General features: G+C 37.3%; 1 protein-coding gene across 9 annotated transcripts in view; it reads left to right on the top strand.

Annotated features, from left to right (window-relative positions):
• Positions 1–18,158, top strand: part of inpp4b (inositol polyphosphate-4-phosphatase type II B) — a 408,611-nt gene that overhangs the window by 168,560 nt on the left and 221,893 nt on the right. For 6 of the 9 annotated variants that reach the window (XM_088633072.1, XM_088633066.1, XM_088633061.1 and 3 more), the window contains 2 exons: positions 2,330–2,521; positions 5,902–5,949. The exons of 1 other annotated variant lie outside the window; for it this stretch is intronic. In XM_088633072.1, the coding sequence (XP_088489198.1) occupies positions 2,330–2,521; positions 5,902–5,949 (240 nt within the window). Of the gene's footprint in view, positions 1–1,772; positions 1,852–1,987; positions 2,149–2,329; positions 2,522–5,901; positions 5,950–18,158 lie in introns of those variants that run through there. 2 more of the 9 variants (XM_088633082.1, XM_088633096.1) reach the window with 2 other exon arrangements.

The raw sequence follows: 18,158 nt of genomic DNA, 5'->3' as shown, positions 1-18,158 counted from the left end.
TCTATCTCTCGATAGCGTCTTTAGTGGTAAATACTACCCTTCTGTATGTTTTTCCTTTTTATTGTCAATTTTTAACTTGATTGCTAGGCTTTGAGCCAGGCTTATACAGTATTTTGTGGCCTTAAAAATGAAGTCAGTCAAATTTTTATTTCTGTATTTTTCATATTACGGTATATGCCTGATGGAAAATGTTTGTTCTTTAACTGTATAAATGTTAACATTAGAACTGTACATTATGCTCCTGCATCTCTATTTGTGTGACGTCAAGACAACTCTAAGCCTTCAAGTTACCAACTTGATTTGTGTGCTATATGCTCTTTGAGCTGAACATTTCAAGTATATTTCATCCTTCCTATACTTATTTCTCTTTCCCTTTTTTATCAACTTAATAATAAATTAATAATTTATTGAATTATTTAACAACAACAACAATATTATTATTATTATTGTTATTATTATTATTATTATTATTCATAATGATAATAATAATAATAATAATAATAATTCCTTACACTTATGTAGCGCTTTTATGGACACTCCACTTAAAGGGCTTTAGAAGTAATGGGATTTCCCCTTCACCACCACCAATGTGCAGCCCCACCTGATGATGCGACGGCAGCCATAGTGCGCCAGAATGCTCACCACACATCAGCTATCAGTGGGGAGGAGAGCAGAGTAATGAAGCCAATTCACAGATGGGGATTATTAGGAGGCCATGATTGGTAAGGGCCAATGGGAAATTAGGCCAGGACGCCGGGGTTACACCCCTATTCGTTTTGAGAAATGCCCTGGGATTTTCAATGACCTCAGAGAGTCAGGACCTCGGTTTTACATCTCATCCGAAGGAGCATAATATGTAGAGCCCACTCTAGATGTTTTTGAGCATTTCTTCATCTGTACATGCATTTGTGCTGTAACACTTCCCATTACACCCGATTTGCAAACTTTCCAACTTTCAAACCTTTGTTGTATCTTTGTACTGTGAATATTCTGTACATGTTTAACAACATACATGGTAATCACTTATATATTTTTATTTGAAGGAGACTATCCATGGGATTAACAGGTTATTAGTTAATGTTATCTGGAACACCTAAATTGTGCTAGTCACCAACTTTTTAATCTTCCTTGCTTGCCAATGTCTTTTATTGCTCAGGATTTTTAATTTTTTGCAATCAACTTTAAATGTAGTTTAAGGGATCTCTGGCATGCATTCATTACCCTTAATACTGCAGTTACCTGTGACCAAATATTCAGTTGAACTATTTACATATTTCCAGGAGAATTGACTGAGGAGTGGCACAATTTCTGGCACTGGTAATCTTAAAGTGCAGTGAACCAGAGCACTTTCTTTATTGCATATATTGCTAAATGTCAGACTGAATAAACTTCACTTTGACTTTAATTATGCTGCCAAAAATTAGTAATATAAATGACCTTAAATATAAAATCTCCTTTGTCAGTTCTCCAGAAATAGGTGGGTGGGGGGGAGAGTAATTTCTTTGTCCTGCACTGCCTAGAAAATAGTACTCAAGCTTGTCTGTGTAACATCTCCTCCGGCATACACTCTTTCTTATCGTAGTCCTCACTATTCAGCACACTCCCACCACCCCCCCCCCCTCCCCCATTCAAGCAATTTGCAAAAAGCTTTTGTGTAACAGAGCAGCAAGTGACTCAGTTGGTAGTAATGAGCTCCATAGCTTTGCATGTACAACCTGTTGACGCCTCACGGATGAGTTGTCATGCTGCATTATCTCCAGATACTGATGAGCAGTGTTCTGGCTGGGATGGATGGTAGGCTGTGCATAAAGGACAGTTCTTATGAAAGAAATGATGGACACATTCACCTCGGTAAATCCCACCGGCCCCTTTTGTTGAATTGCTGTGTGCTGCTGCTGCAGCTGCTGAAGCTACTGCTGTTTCTGCTGCAGCCACTGCTGCTCAATGTACTGAATTCCAGCTAAAGCGAGCAGCCCTGATGGCTACCTGCTGAGTAGGAGAATTTCACCAAGCAGCTGCTTCTTAGTTTGATAATTCCGCCACCTAGTTTTGTAACACGTTAATTGCTTTAGGGAAACTGCTGCACTGCTTGGGCTAAGCAGCGTGGATGAATTTGAAGCAGCAGGGGTTTGATTCCAGACTATTAGGGTATGTGATTCCGTGACAGAGAAGATGGATGAATAAAAGTCTGTATTATACACAACATCAATCCTGCCCTACCTTTCCTTTTAATACTCTTCACCCGCCTCTCCCTCAATGCCTTCTATGTCTCTGTATCTGTTGTACCGTATTGGTTTTCTGAAGGTGTGTTAATGCTTTCTGAGTGCAGAGTTTGAGAGTGGCGAACCAGATCTTTACCTCGAAGCCTTCAGCAAATCTGACTGCAAATCCTGGATTGCGGCACTCCGAGAGGCAAACTCTGAAGGTTTGCAAAAAAGGATCCGGCACCTTCAGCAGCTCATCATGGAAATTCAAGGCAGCGAGCCGGCAGACAGCCTAGGGAGGGAAATAACCCAGGCAGGTGAGTAACTGAGACTTCTGCTTCCTTTTCCTTTTTTGTAATGTACTTCTGGCTAGCAGCTGCTGTTTCTAACTCTCTTGCAAGCAGTGTTTCTGACGTCTGAATACTGCATCCCATGATGTATACTTTTTTTGCATTCCTAGAATCTTTCAAATCTCATGTAGCAAAAAAATGTGAAGAAGAAATGTCACATTTTTCAAAGTATAAAGCAATACTCAGATTCAGAAATTACTTTTTAGGGTGCAAGTTTTGCTGGCCGTTGATCCATCTCTTTCTTACAGATGATTTTTCCTTGTTGGGCATGAAAAGTGATTGGAGCCTTTATTAAAATAAATTAATCACATTTAAAATAGTTCTCAATTCATTTCAATTTGTAAGCTTGGAAGGAACTGAATTAGATTCCAAACTAGAGTTATATCCCCTCTAGCAGAGCTTTTCTCCTGTTTCCCAAAAACATTATGATAATGTACTCCACTAATCTTCCTGTATGAAAAGTCTTGTCATTTTGATCTATACTACTGTATACAACATTTTTTTAAATTAGAAAAAAATATTGTATGCTTGTCAGTGGTTTCTGTCCTTGGGTTAGTGCTGATACAGCACAAAATTAGAATAATGTCAAAGAAACAGAGACAAAACATACAGAAAAAATGACATTATTACTGTAAAATTAGAGAACCATGGAGTCCGCAGAATATCCTCCTTTGGACACATTAGTGGGGTTTTGAAGGCTGTAAAATGAAGGGATTTAAATCAGTCAGAAAGCCTGTGTATTTTGTTTACGATAAAGGATTTTACAGTCGATGCATAAAAAAGTTAAACATAATTTTCTTATTGAAGATAAAGAGTGTGGAATCAGTGTGTGATGTTTTTTGGTTAAAATGTACTGTAATGTCTTTCATTTAGAGTAAATTCTTTCTGTTCCACAAACTCTGATTATGCACTCCACTTACCTTCCTGATCAAAAGTGACAAAGAGCTAACAAATGAATCCACATTGCAATTTTAATTAAATAATGATAGAGGATTCATCTAATGTTCCGTGGAAGAAAAAAGACATTCATTTCATAGATAAAAATTAAGAAGTTTTCATACTTTTCCAATCTGGTTTATTAAGTCTTAAAATGTACTTTAAGAGAAACGGTATGTATTCACTCCAGACTTTTCAGATCGTAAAACCAGAAGCAATATTTGATGCTTGTCTTGTTTACTGAGCTCAAATATTTAAAAAGATGTCTGCTTGAACAAGAAATTGAAAGAAGTGAATCTATAGCAGAGGTATTTTGTGATGTTATTACAATAACATGTTATTGTTATTTTCTAGTACTTTTCCAGTGTCAGTTTAAGGTTTTGACCAAAAGGTATAATAGAAAACCTGTCCTGCTCTGATTCCTGATGTGTTTCTTATTATCGTCTTTAACTACTTTAATATTTCTCTCACAACTACTGGAGGGTGAAGACGATGAGGCAGTTCTACTTGCAAGGTTTAACATTCCTAGTTCACAAGTTCAAAATGTAAACAAAATAAACTTAATCAGAAAATTGACTCCGTCTTCATAACTGGTGTGAAAACACCAAAAGGGTTAAAGAAGAAGTCTTTGTTTACCCATTTAATTACACTTGTTACTGCACACGCTTATACCAGTTTGATGTATGCAAATCCAACTTCAAGCAGAAATTCTCTGAATGAGATCTGTCCTTGTAAACCTAAAATGCAGGATTACGGGGTGAAATAATTTATGAGCGTCAATTAGACTGTTTTCCACAAATTCCGCTTTTAAATGTGTTTATAAGGAAAGCAAAGGAATAAGCCTTCTGTCACCCAAAATTCCCCTTTGGCTATACATGTTTTGTTTAATGGAAACTCATGTTTCAGAGGATAAGATGTACTGCTTATCAAAGAAGAAATAAATATGCTACTGTATATTACTGGTAAAACTGTAGCCTACGATGGGTACACCAGGGGGTTAAATGAACATCACTGAGATAGACTTTCAAATCCCAGAGTATTCATTAATGCTGCCACCTTAGAGAAATAACTCTGCACCTCTGCATATATTATTTCTTTCACAGACAAAAGGTGATAAATGCTACGTTCTCTGTTATTTCTAGATGTAGATGAAACACATCGCTCTTAGGCACACCTCATTTTATTCGCCTTTCAAGCAAATCTTCATAGCTGGCCTGACAGTTACTGTATGTTCATATTTCTCAAGCTTGTGCATTTTATACTACTGCATTTTTTTTCCATTTCTGTCCATTAACAAAGGCATGTACAGTATGATTCAGACTTTATTTAATGAACTTAAAGGTCCTTTAGTGGAGATGCTTAAAACAGGGTATAAAGATCAGTGCAATCATGCACACACTTATTTTATTGTATTCAGACAACAGCAATAAACTGAATATACTTATAAAGAATATAAGTTCCTTAAATTGAATTGTTGGCACTGATGTTCATTGGCACACAGGTGTATAATGTACTGTACAACTGGAGCTTTAGAGTTCAATGAGAAATAAATCACTGAAAGACTCAAAGGCTTAAAAATTTATTTCACCCAATGATTTAAGGAATAATGTTCAAAGGATTAATTTTTGGGATTGTGTGTGTGCAATGATTTCATTCTTATAAGCACAACATAAAAATGTAGCGGGTGGTTTATGAAGAAAAATCAGTGCCAAGATGCATCACGAAGGAACTCAAGGCAATGAATGTTTGATAACTTATACTCTGACACATTCTGTAATAGAAGAAATATGCTACATCCTATTAGCATAATCTGAATTGCTACCACTATCAATCATTAAGGGTTTTCAGAGATACTGCATTTCATGCATTTTGTTCATTCTTTAAAAAATGTGCAAAATCATTGTCATAGTTTTACTCTGCTGCTTTATCAGTATTGAAATATCATTCTTTGTCATCTGAGTTCAAATTGACTCCATTAATTAACAATTCCACACTTGCTGCACGTCTGTGCCAGCTTTAAAGAAGAAAACTGTCAATTTCTAATTTGAATGAAATGAAAGAGGTTTATTTTTTCTGTGGTATCTCTAGAACTAAGTGTTCTTTACAATTTATAGTATGTTACTGTAGCTACACGGACAATTATACTTTGCATTGCATTATTGAAAGTCTTGTTTATCTTCCAAAAAGTGGTGATCTTTTTGTTTTCCTTGACCAATGTTTCATCTTTTTCTGATATCTGTAGTTTGCTCTGTCTCTTGTTTAGATACACACTTGGCATGTTATGTCACTTGATATCAACTTTGCTTTTCTTTTATGTTGATGGATCTGGAATATATTATCACCAGATTATCATTAGCATCATATGTCAAAACAGCATCTGATTTTTTGCTTATCTGTTTTTTCTTCCACAGCTGGTGCAGTAATGATTCCAAAGCTGCCGAATGTAGAGTTTAGCCTAGGTAAGTACATTTTTGGCTTTTCAGCTGCCTTTTTGTAAAATGCTATCTTTAGTTTGTAATGAACCCAAAGGAGCTTTTACATTAAATGCCACATTACTTATCAGTTTTCATTTATACACCTTATTCTAATTAGGAGGAAATTACCTTGACAATCATTGTCTCTTTAAAATATTGAAGTGTAATATACTTGGAGCAGAATTCCTTCTAATATACTGCCAGGTATTGTTAAAGTATCTGTAACAGAGTAGTGTGATTTACTGAAAGCTTTGCTTTTTTGAACAGATACAAATTGCCTGTGATTGATTTTTCTTTTCTTTTTTAATATAGAACATTTCTATCCTTATTTTCCACTCTGGGCGAGCTGCCCACTCCATACTGAATTGATTAGATGTGCAATTTTCCCACAGGGAAAATCGTGGCTTTTGTTTTCTTTTCTCTAATTTGGAGTTTCCAGCATAAGTCTCCAGTCTACCATCACAGCCTCACAGATTTATTGTCCTGTCATCTTATGCTGGGGTCATATCCTCCTGCCTGTGTTGAACCCAGTTTTTACATGCTGCCAAGCTACAGAATTCAGAAAGAGAACTCATCTCAGCCCAAGTATAGGAAAGATTAGATAACTGGTTTGATGTAGATTTACCCTCACCTAATTGACAATTACATTGTGATTGAGGGTCTCAGTTAAGTGAAGGTAGGACACAAGCAAGTGATGCCATAAAAATGACAATACAGATTCCTTCGAACAGTGTAGCTGCATTGCCATTTAAACCAAAAGATCATTCTCGTGTGTTTTTCCATGAAATATTTAGACTTGAAGTTCTTTCTCACTGTTGAATTTGTACAGTATGCTTCCATTTCATGCTTTCCCACTTACTCTCTGGTTCTTAGTTGTAGACTTACAGTAAGTGTCAGCACATGTCACTGTGTATGCTTAAAATTCATCACCCTCAATCTGAAATCTGTCAGACAAATCGATGCATATCCTCATGGTCTTCGATAGTATACATGGGACCCATCTGGCACTTTTTCTTCATTGCACAGTTCATTAAATGTGCTGCAACATTTGAACTTTAGCCAGTGCTACTGTGTTGGAGCTCTTCTAGTATCTACAGGGTTGAAAACATCCTTGTATCAATGTCACTATGTGCCAAAGAAACTGAACTGTAACAAAATAATCAAAGTGTGTTTCCAATGAGTTTTCTATTTTTCCATTCATCTGTTTAAATGATTCACAGTAACACTTGCCAAGCTTTTATAGTGTGATTGGTAGTTAATCATTATTTATTGCAACCACTGTTAGAAATGCTTATACAGTACATGACAGAAAACTGAAATGCTCCAAAAGACCTTTGTAATTATGCAGTAACTTCAAAATGAGATATGCATAATAAAAATAAGATTTATATTTAAATGAATATAGAATATATAGATATTATACAGAGGGTCAAATACTGTATCTATCTGGCATTGGAAATTTCTTAGAAACTGGACAGTCTTATTGTATGCTTATCCTCAGAAGCAATATTATATAACAAGCTAATTGCCTTTTTCTTTGAGTGTTGTGTTTCATGTCTACCCCCAAAAAAACTACAGGAGAAACTGTACTTTTAAATTGTTTGGAGAATGAACTAGCCTGCCCCTGGTGCAGGAGTAAGGTAGGGCACAGTGGGGAAAGTCCTATTTCCATTACCATAAGAAAGCAGGCTAGAGATGACAGGATCTTTGTAACTCATTAAGTTTTTAGGATCTTGATCATAGGATGATCCTATCAAGACATTTCCTGAATTTCCTGAAAGCTCACAGCACCTCAGAATATAATTTGTAGCTTTTTCCACATACATTTCTACATACTGTACCAACATCCCTTGGCGTGAAATCCTTTTCTCTTATGACAGATTTATGGCTGACATTAACTAAACAAACAAATCTATTCTTCATCTTTTCGAGAGGTATTTTTTTCCCAATTTACATGATGTGTCTTTTCTGAAGTAACTAAAGTTACTAAACCAGAGTAACTGTATGTTACTTTGGTTAAAAAATATAAACAGAAAACTTTCTTTTGGGAATGTAATTAAGATTAAAAAGTGTAAGAAATACATTTGAACTTCAAATGGGTTCCAGTGGGTTATGTACAGTACATCTATATCAACAATTAACACCCGTCAGTTTCTAATTGTGTAGAGGGATTTCTATCTTAATATTGTGTTTCCAGAGCTTCATTACTTCAACTTCATTACTATATCAAGTTTTTTTATTTGAATCCACCTTAACAGAGCTAATTAAGTATCTTCATAAAAATGTAATGATAGGTAGTAAATTTCATTCAAATCGTTATTTGTCTTTTGAAAATAGAGCCTTAACAGCACTGAGATTGTATTCTAAAATTCTAGATTAAATTGAAGATACAGTAACTGAGATGCATTCGGTACATACTGTAGGGGTATGGTGGAGGATGCACTGAATGTAATATTGAACAATCACATCCATTAGGGAAAGGGTGCTGGTTGTTTATGAGGAAATATGCTTGCTTTTAGTAACCCATTATAGGATTCTTATAAATGCCTGGAAACAAGTCCTGCAATGCTTGTTGTAAAATGCTTCATAGGAATTAGAAAAGCCTTCTGTAAAAATTGGACCTAAATATATCTTGTTTATTCCTAGCGTACCACTGAATATAGTATCTGTGTCTTTATATTTATTTTTCAAGATACTCTACGCATCACATTGTCACATAAAAATATTTAAGATGTCCTCACCCTTGGTCACAATTGTACCAAAAAAATTAATACCTTGAAATGTTGAAGTTTGTTAGTTTTATTATGAGGACACTTTAAAATCAGATCTGGATGACAGAAAAACAATCATGAAAGTTTTAATCCTTATTCATATTTTTTTAAATAGGTAAGACAGAGTAGACATCCGCCAATGGAATATTGGATATTAATATATTCATAAGATGGGGAGGACTGAGGTCTTATACCAACACTACCAGCCCTGCCAATAAGGAGAAAGACACCCTGTTTTCACCTGTACAGAGATCCCATGGATCTATCTCTTCCTCTTTTGTTTTCTACCTACCTATGAGATTGAGCTATTTCTGCCTTGTTTTGAGTGTGTGTGTTTCCACTGGTATGCTGGCCTATGCCTCTTCTATTGAGTGATCCACACTTACAGTACCTCTGTCCCTCTTGCTGTGTGGTGGGTTTGCACCTGCAGTGTCCACAACTGTTTTACCTTCTGCCTACCTGTGCACCCTGTGAACATGCATCTCTGTGCTCTCTGAGCCTGTCCTGCTTTGAGCTCTCAGTGCATCTGTACTCCCTTCTCCTTTACTGCATTTTTCATTTCTGAAGGGATCCTAGGCAGCATGCCTCCAGGCTGTATTCAGGCCACTTACTTTACATTAGGGTGTGCACCAAAGAAAAGTAATGGAACTTATCAGTAACTGTACAGTTGCCTGTGATTCATAATGCCAGCTTTTCAAAGCTGCAATATTTACGGAAAGAAGCTCCAGAGGGTGGCCCTGACCATGTTTCACACTTCATACTTCATGTGAAGTATGTGGTAGAGAAGAGGGATATACCTCTTCTCCACCGTTTCATGTTAAAGGGTTCAAATTCCATATATCACTGCAAGGGATGGAGGGAGAAGGGCTTTTACAGGTTTTTCTTCTAGAGACCCCAATGTCACAGAATCTAGGGAAGCTCCCTTTCCTGATGGGTCTGTCTAAAGTGTGTGATCTTATTGAGTGGCCTTCACCACTGGATCATTCTCTGCTAGAGGCTTCAAAACCATTATCCTTCTTTGCGTGTACCGGGAGGCTCTGCCACCTGACTCCTTCCAACAGTATTTTGTGATTTGTAGGTTGCACTATTTTGAAAGTATTAAAGTCCTCTGCCCAGGTAACCAACAGCCTCACAGATGTTCCAATGAGCTGCTGCTAACTTTGGCTTGTACAGCAAGGCTCGTAGACAACTGGATCCTGCCACTCCCCAATGTCGTGATCACCTCTGAGCTTCATTTTCTGTCCACCTATTGAGGGCACCATTCGCCTTTCATTAAGGGAGAAGGAAACTCTACTTCATTCTACTTGTGGATAGTCAACCTTGGCAGATTCAGCATTAAGTGGATTTGTTGTCTCCAACTCAGGGCACTCTGTGATGCCCAACTCCCACAGTATGGTAAATATGGGTTTTTGTCTGTTGGCTTTAGAGAATGTCTAGAATGCAACCAGTAGTGTTCAACCAGTAGTGTCTGGGTGGAGGAGTCAGGATACAGTCCTTTGCTCAATTCTTGCAATATTTTCAGCCCCTTTAGAGTGAGGGTCAATGGTCAGCATTTTTGAAAGTGTACTTAACAGCATTTTCCATGTACCAAGGGCAGTTTTATGTTGAGTCCCATGAAGATAATTCTTTTTCCTATCTCGTTCCCCTGGGTTGTAGGCTGCCTCTGTCTTTTAGGCACACTTAACATTTCTAGGTGACACTTTGGTATGGATCTCACACCCCTCACCCAAGATCTTCCTGAGGATCTGCAGATGACTGAACTTTGTTTTCCGTCTATAAAAAGCTGCATAGCCTCTGCAAAACAAGTTCCGGTTTAGTGCAGGATGCCTGTCTTTGTTTCTGAGATAGAGAGGGATATACAGTGTTGTTAAGCCGTAATCTGGTGTTCCTTCTGAAGGTCATCTCAGAGTGTCTTCTTATCTAAAATCTGTCCTGCAGTGTGCTGTTTTACACACACTTTTTGAAGGTATTACCACCTTAAGATGCTTAACTTTCTGGCTTCCTCTGTCTTAGAGACAGCATGATGTTCTGTATCTTTCGCCTATGGATTGAAGTCTTAAGTTACACTAACGCTCGCATGTATCACTGGGACTACCATGTGAAGATACAGTATATGTATGCAGTCCCATTGGTTGGTGGCTACTCTGCAAAATGAAATAGAATGCAAGGTTGTCCTGTAATCCAGGTGCCCTGCAATCTGACATTCTCCAAATAAAACATCCATCCATTTTCTAATCAATTCAGGGTTGTGGGGAGCTGGAGTCTATCCTAGCAAGCAAGAGGTGCAAGGCAGGGTACATCCTGGATGGGAAACCAGTCTATCACAGGACACACTCAGACACAAACACACTCACATCAGGGTCAGTTTTCCCAAACGCCAAATATCTTTGTACTTTGAGAAGAAACCGGAGCACCCAGAAGAAACCCGTGTGAGCATGGGGAGATCATGCAAATGCAGATAGCGCTCCAGATTCAGAGTTGAAGCCAGGGCCCCAGCACTGCAAAGCAGCAATGCTAACAACTGCATCATCATGCTGCCAAAATAAAACATACCATCTCTCCAACAAAGGAATAAAATCAAATTATTTATTTTGAAAATGTGATTAGCTTGTGAAAAACAAAGCAAAGTCCACTACTTGCAATATTTAGACTGGGATACATTCTTCACAAACTGCACTACACTCATATAGAACATTGTGGGATCACATTTGTGTGTTGCTGGCATAGAAAGCTGTAAACTTTCATCAGTTGTGATATGCTAGGACTTCCATTTTGAGTGACTTTTGCAGAGATGTATACTGTACCTGAACTGTTGACAGAAAAAATAATGTTTTTTATACCTTCTGTACACCCTTTCTTAATGACGTGAGTTAGACAGGCTGACTGGCCTCCTCTAGCTTTTCTGATGTTCCTTTGTTTATGATACTATGTACCTGGACCCCAACATTTACAAAAGTTGTTTCCTTTGCAACAGGTGCACACAAAATGTCCAGGTTTGCTAGCCAGCCAGGTGGCAACCCTACTGTGTCTGCACCCTGTCATACAGGTGTGTAGGGGGTTTGTGCATGTACTAGGACAACTATTAATTGTAGCAGTAAATCACAAAATGATTTTTCGGTGCCTATTAGAAAATCGACCCTGTGGAACAACTCAGCAACGCACAGACACACGGATACTAATACACGAGAATACATTTATTAATACATAAAATGTGCATATAATGTATAAAAGATCTCATAGTGAAGGTTTGCAGAATACAAAAGGTATATATTCAATCATGAAGAGTTACAAATACCAAGAGATAGGTACATTCAGTATACCATTCATTTATACCGTTTCGTTAATGAGCTTTATGATTACAACTTCTAGACTAGATAGTCAAAAGCAAGTACATCACTCATATGAATTAAATTGAATACTCATCCGATTTATGTGGAGTCAGATCTCCCATGGACACAAAGGAACAGAGACAGGCTGTTGCTGCATCCAGGCGGCGTCCTCTGGCTCGGGACCAACCAGTCCTGGTGCAGCTGAAGGTGAGGGAGAAGGAGGGAGAGATTTCTGCTGCGGCATGCTGGCAGCGCCTCTCTGAGGACCTGGCTAGTTAGTCTTGGCTGAACTAGCAGAGTTTGTGCACATGCAAAGTAACTGTGGGTCCAGCAAGTCACACTCCTTAGACGGGAAGAATACTGGTTCATTCCCGATGTAGCGCTAGTCCTGAATACTAAGATTCAGCTGTCGACAGTTCCAACCGTAGTTCACTCGTTGATCAGGCGAGCATTCATGGTGGGTTGCCGACGGTTCATGAGGCTTGCTGCTGGGCTAACATCGGGGTGATCCTTTGGTCACGCGCGGGCAACCTCCGGTCTCTACTCTTAGAAAAGGTAAAGTCCTGGCACTGAGACACACTGGCCATCACGTGATTGTCCGAGATGAGTCTGAGAACGCCCTGTGCAGCCTCTTTTATCTGGAGGAACTACAGTCGTTCATTGGTTGAAAGTTTTGCAGGCATTCGAGACCCATGTGAGGTTACCCCACTCTTCCAGTTCCTGATTAGCTGATCACGGTGGAGGATGAGTAACAATGCTCTGACCATAGGGTTGTAAACACTTTGGGATGAGACTTTTACTTGGAATCTCCCATACAGAAAGTCACCAGAGATAACCAGTCATTAGGGTGGCTGGAAAATCTCAGCCCTGGAAGTTGTTCCATATCAGGAAACTCTATCAGACAGAAAAATACCTTAAATCTGAACCACACAGAATTGTCTCTCTGTGTCAGCACCACTGAGATGAGAGAGAGAGAGACTGGCAGGGGGACAGCAAACTTAATACCTGTATTATTAATAAGCATTGCTGCTACAGGTGTCTGGTCCTTTGGTGATAAGGTATGGAATAAATTAGTTCAGATATATAAGTTACTTATTTCATTGCAACAAGTGGACATTGCACATTTTATTGTCCTGGGCACTAAAAAGAGTGATTGAGTTAATGTGAAGATATTCTATTAATGTTCTTAACAATGGAAGTGTAAATAAAATATCATACATTGCAAATTACCAAATAGCATTAATTAAAACACAGTACTGATCTATTGAAAGAGGGTTTGGACCCTAGCAGGCAGTTGTCTTGAAAGCCATATTGGAATTTTAATGTTATCAATGTATTTCAGTAGATGATAGTGATTGATCCTGTGTTTTCATTGCTTGAAAGCAGATACATTTCCATTGTTCATTAACCTTTTTAATCTGTTGTCCATTTTTCTGTAATTTTCATTCAGTATTTTGTTATCAGACTCAAACGGACCATGACTGGCACTGAAAATGTATATGGTGATACTTGACCTTTACTTTAGATCAGAAGAAAATTAATTTGCCACTTAAAATGATGCACAGCTCAACATCTGCACTGCTCTGCCAGATACTATTCTTTAGCATTTTGTTTTAAACCGCCACATTTACCCCCTCACCCATTACAATAAATTTGAACAGCAACCAATGGAAATAACCTTTGTCACCATTATTCCTGTTGCTTGGTAACTGCCGTTCTCCTTGAGAAACATGGAATAGCAAACAATAGTACATTAATTCCTAATATGAATTAAAACTATTTTAAATAGAGGGGGAAAATCTTTTAAGTATATTAGTGATTTGAAACTTATCTTGTTTCACCTTGCTACCAATGAAAGACCCTTAAGATATAATGTGATAATTTCATAATGCTAATTCAAACAAATTACTGATTTGTTGAAATACTCAATCCTGTCTTCATCCCCTTTATTGCATATTGTATGTCCTAGGACAATTCAAACCTGCTTAAGAAACCTATCTTAATCTAGTTACAGAAGAAACCTATAATTGAGTCAGACGTTTTAGCCATTTGTTTGTTTTTAATTGAGCTTCAGGAAATGTGCTGATTTAGCTAAATTGCAACCAAGATGAGAAAATTAGTAGAAATTAAATGTGCTTGCCCATTTCTCAGTCTCCTGAGTATAAATATTTAGCTTTTCCTGAAATGCGGTGAAACCGTAGAAAGAATTCAACTTTCTTGATTTGGCACTTGAATACAAATGGTTGGAAATGTTTTTTCCCCCCCATCATCTTCAAAGGATGAACTAAAGGATCTGTCATGGATGAACTTTAGAATCAGCCCTTGCAAATGCTCAACTGAGACATGCTCAAATAAAACGTTATCCAGCAAAACAAAGAATATAACATCTCTTTATGCTTGACAAGGGTAAAAATGAGAAAAAATTGACCACAAAAGTTTGATTGGGTTATATAGAGAGATGGAGAAATACTTGAATGCAGAAGTGAAAAGCGCATAGTTTTAACCTTTGTGTGAAACTCGTAATCACAGCCGTCAGTGCTTCAGCCTGCTGTTTTGTTAGAAATGAAATAGACCACTAATTACTATTGATATTGGAGCAGAGAACTTTTATTATACAGAGATTTATTGTCTGTAGAATTATAGATTTTATTTTGCATATGTAAATATGGTATATTTATATATTAAATATTAAATATGCTTAATTGAATAAAAGTTAATTCCTTTTCCAAAAGTTACATTCTCCACTGGGCTTTTAAAGCTACAACAATATTGTCATTATGCTGTTAAGATTAGAGAAAAATTACAAGTTGTTAATTACTGTAGTTATAGTAATTTAGACATTTTATGAAAAACATTTTTTGTGGTATTGATTGCCATTTCATAAAAAAGCTGTATCTTAAAGGTTCTGTGCTAAACAATATGTAATAAAAGTAAAGAAAATAATTCCATATACCTAGAGAAGATAAAATGTAGTAATCAAGGTTCAGAAGTATGTTACTTGAAGATCAAATGACTCTGTTTAAGGCCCATCAAAATTCAGGAAGTTACTGTAATTAGCTCATCGGAGCTGCAATTAGACCCTATCCAAACTATAAACACTATAACATGCAGCTCCGATGAGTATCAAAGACCACAGCCAGAGTCAGCAGCTGTATGCTTTCCAATTGTTTGTTCTGTAGAGAAACCTCCAGAAATGTAAAGATCACAACCAGAATGGCTGCCAGACAACCAGAGGACCGCAACCTTAGAATGGCTTTCCTCCCAGAAAGCCTGGAGGTTCCAGTGTGCTAATGTGCTTTAAAAAATGTGCTGTCCATTGTTCTATAGAAAAGGAGTACTAAGGAAAAATAAGCAAATCAAATCAAATAAGCAAAGCAAATAGACTTCAGAATGCAAAAGCAATGATACTTTTGTACTTTCTATAATTCTTAATTTCTTTAAAATGTTCATGATTTGGAAGGTCATCTTCTGTCATTTGGTGTTCATCCATCAGATGTGACATTTTTTAAAAGTGAAAGAAGTTTGAAAATGGATCTTTTTTGATAATGCTCTCACCGAAGCAAACGTTTGGAATGAGACCAGTTTTACCAATAATCAGATGGTTGAGGGACCACAGGATCTGCCAGCCCCTGCAAAGTAAGGCATTGTCCATAATAAGAAGTCTAAGCGGAATGAAGCTGAAATGCACTGTGGCACAGAACACAAATCAGATCAGTAGCTGATTGAAATTTAGAGGACAGTTTACACCTTAGCCAAAGCACACAGGTTGTCCTTGCTCACAAGACATGTTTCTGTAAAACAGCTGGCACATACACTGTAAGACATTGGAGAGGACTTTACATGCTTCAGGTGTGCAGGCAGTGTGAAGCGCCATTTCCACATTGGGGATCTTAAGCAGCTGGCAGCTTTCCGAAGATGCAGCAATAAAGACAGTGGCCTCTCTGCATCAGCTGTTGCCATGGGAACTGACAGGACAGCCCAAGCTGACTGGCCAAGATACAGCTTGAGGCTTGTGTGCACTTGCCAGGATAGGATAGGGCAAGAGGAGAAGGGGTCACAAGAGCATTGGAACAATTCATCTGCCAGGTTCCAGGTCACATTGATGTGTGCTCTTCGATATTCAGCACTCACAGGAGCTTTAGAACATATTTTGTAGTGATAAAACCCTGTGCTTGATGCCTAGAATGAATATGTACACAGAATATTTATTGGTTAAAATGTAATACTACCCTGATATTATTTTTAGCAGTAATAATTCAGCGTTTACTATACATTCCTCTGAATATATTTTTACTTTTTCAAGCAAATTAATGTGGCCAGACTCTCATAGAGAAGGTCTACAATGTTCTTTGTTTTGAAAATAGCAGAAAGGGAAGCCTTCAGTCTGTAATGAAAAAAAGCATTATACTGTACATTTAGATTATAGATATTTTGTCAGGGTTTATTCACAGTCCTGGGTAATTCTCTTATAAACCTCATAAAATTTATTTCTCAGTATTAATTATTCTGCATAATGTGAGAGTCTCATATAAAAATGCTGCTTCAACTTAAAGGCATAATCTTACCACACTGCATTTTTTAGTCTTTTTGAAGTCACAGCCCTAAGGTTCTTGCAATGCTTTTGAAATAATGAGCTGTGAGTCTGTTAGCAAATGATGCTCGTTTACATGATTTAGTGACATAGACATCTCTGTGGGAGAGCCTTTGAAACAATTCAGATCTGACCAAGTGAATGTGACTTATGACAGCTGTCTTTTTCAGATGCCACAGACAAATGGAGCAGTATACTGTATACCGCAATAATAGCATATTGTATGCACATTAATTCAAGGATGTATACATAATCAGACATCATTGGAATAATGAAAATGATTTTGATGCTGCTGCACAGTATATACATCTGCTAAATAAAAGTAATTTATTTAGATTTTTAAAGACCAATGATTGCTTGAAAACACAAAAGAATTGCACTGCACCGAACAGGGAAAGGCTTACTTGGGGAAAATGCATACATACAGTATTTGATAAGATTATTATAGTCTTTCTGGCAGAATGTTGGCACGGTGGTCAGCATTGTGGTCTCGCAGAGCTGGGACCCTGGTTTCAGTTCCTGCAGTGCTATCTGCATGGAGTTTGTATGATCTTCCTGTGTTCGCATGGGTTTCCTCCGGGTGATCTGGTTTCGAATTCGAGTTTAGAATATGAATAGATGGATTATAGCCTTTCTCATCTGTTTTTGCTTAATATTTAGAGATATTTCTGTTGTAATGTTGTATTTCTATTGTAACCTGTATGCCTTCCTGTTACATTGAATATAGCCAATAAATTAACATTTTATATTAAACACCCTTCAGTTCTGAACAGTTTGGTAATGGACTTTTATCAAAACAGTTTCTTGATCAAAGGTCAAACTACACATACAGTAGGCTAGATGGGCCCCCTTCTTGTTTCTCACCTTTCTAATGTTTTTAATGCAAAATCTGACAATTGGCATGTTTCATGTAAAATATCAGAATCTCAAATCATCTCTAGTATACAGTATTGTTTCTGATTCAAAACTGACAGATAAACAAAACAGCTCCTCACTCATCCATTTTTGGTAGAGTGTTTCATCACAGTGACCAGACAGTAAGCAGAGATAATCCCTTTTTATTCCATAAGAACAGTAAATGCTGTTCCAAATCCTGATGTTTCCAATATAGTCAGAATGTGGATTTGGATGTAAATGACTTCAAGGAAGCGGAGGAGGGTAGTAATGAAAATTTGTATCAAGATGTTTGGCAGTAATGTATTCTTATTGAAAAAGACCTTTTTTTGAAGAAATCAGTGTGCAATCAGTCAAATGTTCCAGTAAGTGCAGCAATAAAAAGTATTGTAGATAGTGCAGTTTGAATTTGAATTACGACAGCTTTTTGCTACAGATATTTTTGTCATGATTTGTCATGTGTATAACACTTAATACAAGTAAAATACAAATGACTCAATCTTAAATGTATTTGCACTTTTCTTATTTTTAGAGGAATACTAATGCAGTGGCTATCAAAAATATTCACTCCCGCTTGGACTGTTTCACACTTTCTGTTACAATATAGAA

The sequence above is a fragment of the Lepisosteus platostomus genome, chromosome 1, assembly GCF_059453375.1.
Source record: "Lepisosteus platostomus isolate fLepPlt1 chromosome 1, fLepPlt1.hap1, whole genome shotgun sequence".
NCBI classification, from domain to species: domain Eukaryota; kingdom Metazoa; phylum Chordata; class Actinopteri; order Semionotiformes; family Lepisosteidae; genus Lepisosteus; species Lepisosteus platostomus.
The sequence above is the reverse complement of the archived record's forward strand: the minus strand, read 5'-3'. Positions and strand labels throughout refer to the sequence as shown.